Raw genomic sequence first — 3,462 nt, 5'->3', positions numbered from 1 at the left:
ATTTGAATGATTGTTGTCGATTATGAAATACATATGCTTATTGAATAATCATTGATGTTGTAAGGTGCTAGATTTTCAATTGATGTTATTATATTTTATTTTTATTGATTGAGAATCTCACCCCTTCTGCTTGGAAATGTTGCCCTTCCTATGGGTAACTTGCAGGTGATCCTGAGTAGTAGGTGGTGGCTCAAAGTGTCTAGGGCTCTGATACGTGGGATGAGATTTTATTGTTTTCTTTCATTCTATGTATCAAATTTTGGTTAATGTTGTTGTAGCCCTATGGTTGATGAATTATTCTGGTTGAGGCTTTTTATGCCGAGATATTATTTTGGAGGTTTAAACAGTTGTTGACATTTCGTTGATAATATTCCGCTGCATATTAAATGATGAATTCATTGGATGTTTAATAAATAGATTTTTATATTCTATTTCAGAAATTTGAAAATATAGTGTGACATGCCCATTTGGATTTATTACTCTGATGTGTGTTTATTTTATTTAAATAAATTATATTTGGGAATGGGGTGTTACATCTACCAACGGAGCACCTAACCAATTATCAGTCCAAAAATTGATGCTATCACCACTGCCCACTATCCATAAAGAGTTCACCAAGATCGTCCCTATAAACTCCTTAATACCTGACCAAACCGAGGATTTAAAGTAACGCGAGCTGGGCATACCATTGGAGAAATATCGTCGTTTTAAGAGGTTAGACCATCGAGAATCCGTAGCAAGTAAATTCCAGGACAGTTTAAGAATTAGCGCTTCATTAATCAAACGCGTAGGCTTGATATCCAGCCCACCTTCATTCCAAGGTTGACACAAAACTTTCCAAGCCACCGTGCATACTTTCCTGGTATTAACATCACCACTCCAAATGAAATTTTTTAACCACGAGTCCAGAAGCCGCAATAACCTTCTAGGCCAGAGATACACATGAAAAGAGTACACAAGCATTCCATGAATTATTGATTTAACTAGCTGCACCCGTCCCATAATTGACAAAATTCGACCTTTCCAAGTTGCCAATTTATTTTTAATTTTATCTATAATCCCATGGAAGTGAATTGCTTTTGGTTTCCCTTGGAAAATATTGCAACCAAGATACTGAAAAGGTACAGTTCCCACCGAGAAACCCAGCAAAGAAGCAATCATCTGTGTCCGAGTGCCCGACATAGCTCCCGTATAGAACCTGCTTTTTGTGTTGTTTATAACCTGTCCAGACACCTCTGAGCATCTCTGAAAAATACGGAGAAGCTCTCTAATATTACTCTTCAGCCCTGTGCAAAAAATCATAATATCGTCTGCATACAGCACATGAGTCGGAATAAAAGATCCCCGACAATAAGAGATAGGAGTAAGGCGCCCCCTGGTAGAAGAAATAGAAATAGCTATACTAAGAACCTCCTCTGCAAGACAAAATAAAAGAGGGGAAAGAGGATCCCCCTGCCGAACCCCACGGGAGCAAGAGAAAAAACCAACCGCTTTACCATTAATTAAAATAGATAAACGAGCAGATTGTAGAATAGCAAGAATCTAGTTGATGAAAGTAGCAGAGAAACCGAAGTTATTAAGCACATCAATCAGGAAATTCCAATCTAAAGTGTCGAAAGCTTTGGAGATGTCAACCTTAATAGCGATATTACCACCATACTGGCGTTTATCAAGAGAGTTGATAGCCTCAGATGCTATAATTACACAGTCAGAAATATTACGGTCTCGAACAAACCCCGCTGCTCAACAGATATGATGCGCGACGTTATGCAAGCAAGCCTATCAGCTAAAATTTTTGTTATTATTTTGAATTGAAAATTCGCGAGAGCAATAGGACGGTAGTCACCCATAGACCGTGCTCCTTGAATCTTTGGGATTAACACAAGCATGCTTGAATTAATATTAGGAGGAACCAAACCATGAAGGAAAAATGCTTGAACGGATTGGACCACATCACTTCCCACAACATCCCAAAAGGTTTGGTAGAAATGACCACCAAACCCATCCGGTCCTGGTGCCCCATCCGCATTTAGAGCAAAGACCGCTGCCTTGATTTCACTCGACAAAGGAAAACGCATAAGCATTTGATTGTCCTCTTCCGTAACTAGCGCTGGAATGGTCTCATCCACTAATGTATTCTGACCACAATTATTATCCATGCTGAAAATACCCTGAAAGTAAGATAGAATATGCACCTCTATATCCGCAGACTCAGAGAGAATATTATCACCATCTTGCAACAAAGAAATAGAGTTGGTGGCTGCCCGGATTTTAGATATTCTGTGAAAGTAAGCAGTGTTACGGTCACCATTGATAAAATGCTGGTTGCGCGCCTTCTCTTTCCAAAATTGTTCCTGTACATTTAAGGCATTTGTGCTTCTAAATCCTGTAAATAAAGTGTATCAGAAAATCCTTCAGTGTCAATTAAAAGTTGAATACGATTCACTTCATCAACCGCTAATCTCACTTGTCTATCCACATCACCAAAAACATTGCGATTCCAAGCCTTAAAAGAATTTTTAATATTGCGTAACTTAGCCTGTAACCTCAACATTAACCTCCTTAGACCAAACTCCAGTCACCAATTTCCGACAGTCCACATGTGATGTCCAAACCTTAAAGAATTTGAAAGGGCTGGCATGTTGAGCAGAGGAGAAAATAAGGGAGAGCAAAATAGGATTGTGATTAGACTGATGTCGAACTAATGCGGAGCAAGTAGATTGGCGCCAAAAATTCACCCAAGCCTCATTACAAACTGCCCTATCTAGGCGAAGGGCCACATTTTCCATGCCGAAACGACCATTAGACCAAGTGAAAAAAGATCCCAAAGTAGGAAGATGATTTAAAACATTTGCATTCGTCCAGTTTAAGAAATCTTCACACGACAAAGGGGGCGGAGGGCGCCTGCCCCGTTTTTCATGAGCACCTAAAATACAATTAAAATCACCCACAAAAAGCCACGGACCTTGGAAACATCCTTGGAGGTTAGTAAGATCAGCCCAAAGTTCACGCCTTTTAACATAATAATTATGTGCATAAATGGCAGCCAAATAAACAGTTGAATTAAAGCAAGAGATCTCCAAAGCTATACATTGGTTAGAAACAAAAATAACAGATGCAATCACATCATTACCCCAAAGCGCCCACAAATTAGGAATAGAAGTACCTCTGTCATTTATGCAATATTTCGTGACTCCTATCGAAGGCCAATACCAAGAAGGAATTTGAGCAAAGCTAACCATTGGTTCCGCCACAAAAATAATAGTTGGTTTATGCGATAAAAATAAATTTTTTAAAGCAAGCCGAGTATCAGAATTACCAATACCGCGAACATTCTAATAGAGAACATTCATTGGGACGATGGCTGGTTGTTACCCCGCGGCCGAGGCTTAGGAGGCTGTGTTGCAAGAACTTGTTGAACCTTAAGCTTTTGCTTCTTACTGCGTGTGAGAACCGGCAATA

At 39.4% G+C, this 3,462-nt stretch overlaps 1 protein-coding gene across 1 annotated transcript; it reads right to left on the bottom strand.

Moving 5' to 3' along the window:
• Positions 1-510: 510 nt before the first annotated feature.
• On the bottom strand, positions 511-3,242 carry LOC120578329 (uncharacterized). The gene is made up of 4 exons (XM_039831008.1): positions 2,547-3,242; positions 1,736-2,354; positions 1,569-1,694; positions 511-1,286 (listed from the first exon to the last, which is right to left on the bottom strand). The coding sequence occupies exons 1-4, from the start codon at positions 3,240-3,242 to the stop codon at positions 511-513; spliced, it is 2,217 nt and encodes a 738-aa protein (XP_039686942.1).
• Between the last annotated feature and the right edge of the window lie 220 nt (positions 3,243-3,462).

Source organism: Medicago truncatula, chromosome 2, assembly GCF_003473485.1.
Source record: "Medicago truncatula cultivar Jemalong A17 chromosome 2, MtrunA17r5.0-ANR, whole genome shotgun sequence".
In the NCBI taxonomy this organism is placed as follows: domain Eukaryota; kingdom Viridiplantae; phylum Streptophyta; class Magnoliopsida; order Fabales; family Fabaceae; genus Medicago; species Medicago truncatula.
Note: the sequence above shows the minus strand (reverse complement) of the source record. Positions and strands in the feature narration are given on the sequence as shown.

What these genes read in the sequence shown, in the direction of transcription:
- LOC120578329 (XM_039831008.1), bottom strand. Translation starts at nt 3,242, where the DNA reads ATGGTTAGCTTTGCTCAAATTCCTTCTTGGTATTGGCCTTCGATAGGA. An exon ending in CTAAGGAGGTTAATGTTGAG is followed by an intron (nt 2,355 to 2,546) that starts GTTACAGGCTAA and finishes TTAAATGTACAG; the next exon opens with GAACAATTTTGGAAAGAGAA. An exon ending in CATATCTGTTGAGCAGCGGG is followed by an intron (nt 1,695 to 1,735) that starts GTTTGTTCGAGA and finishes GTGTAATTATAG; the next exon opens with CATCTGAGGCTATCAACTCT.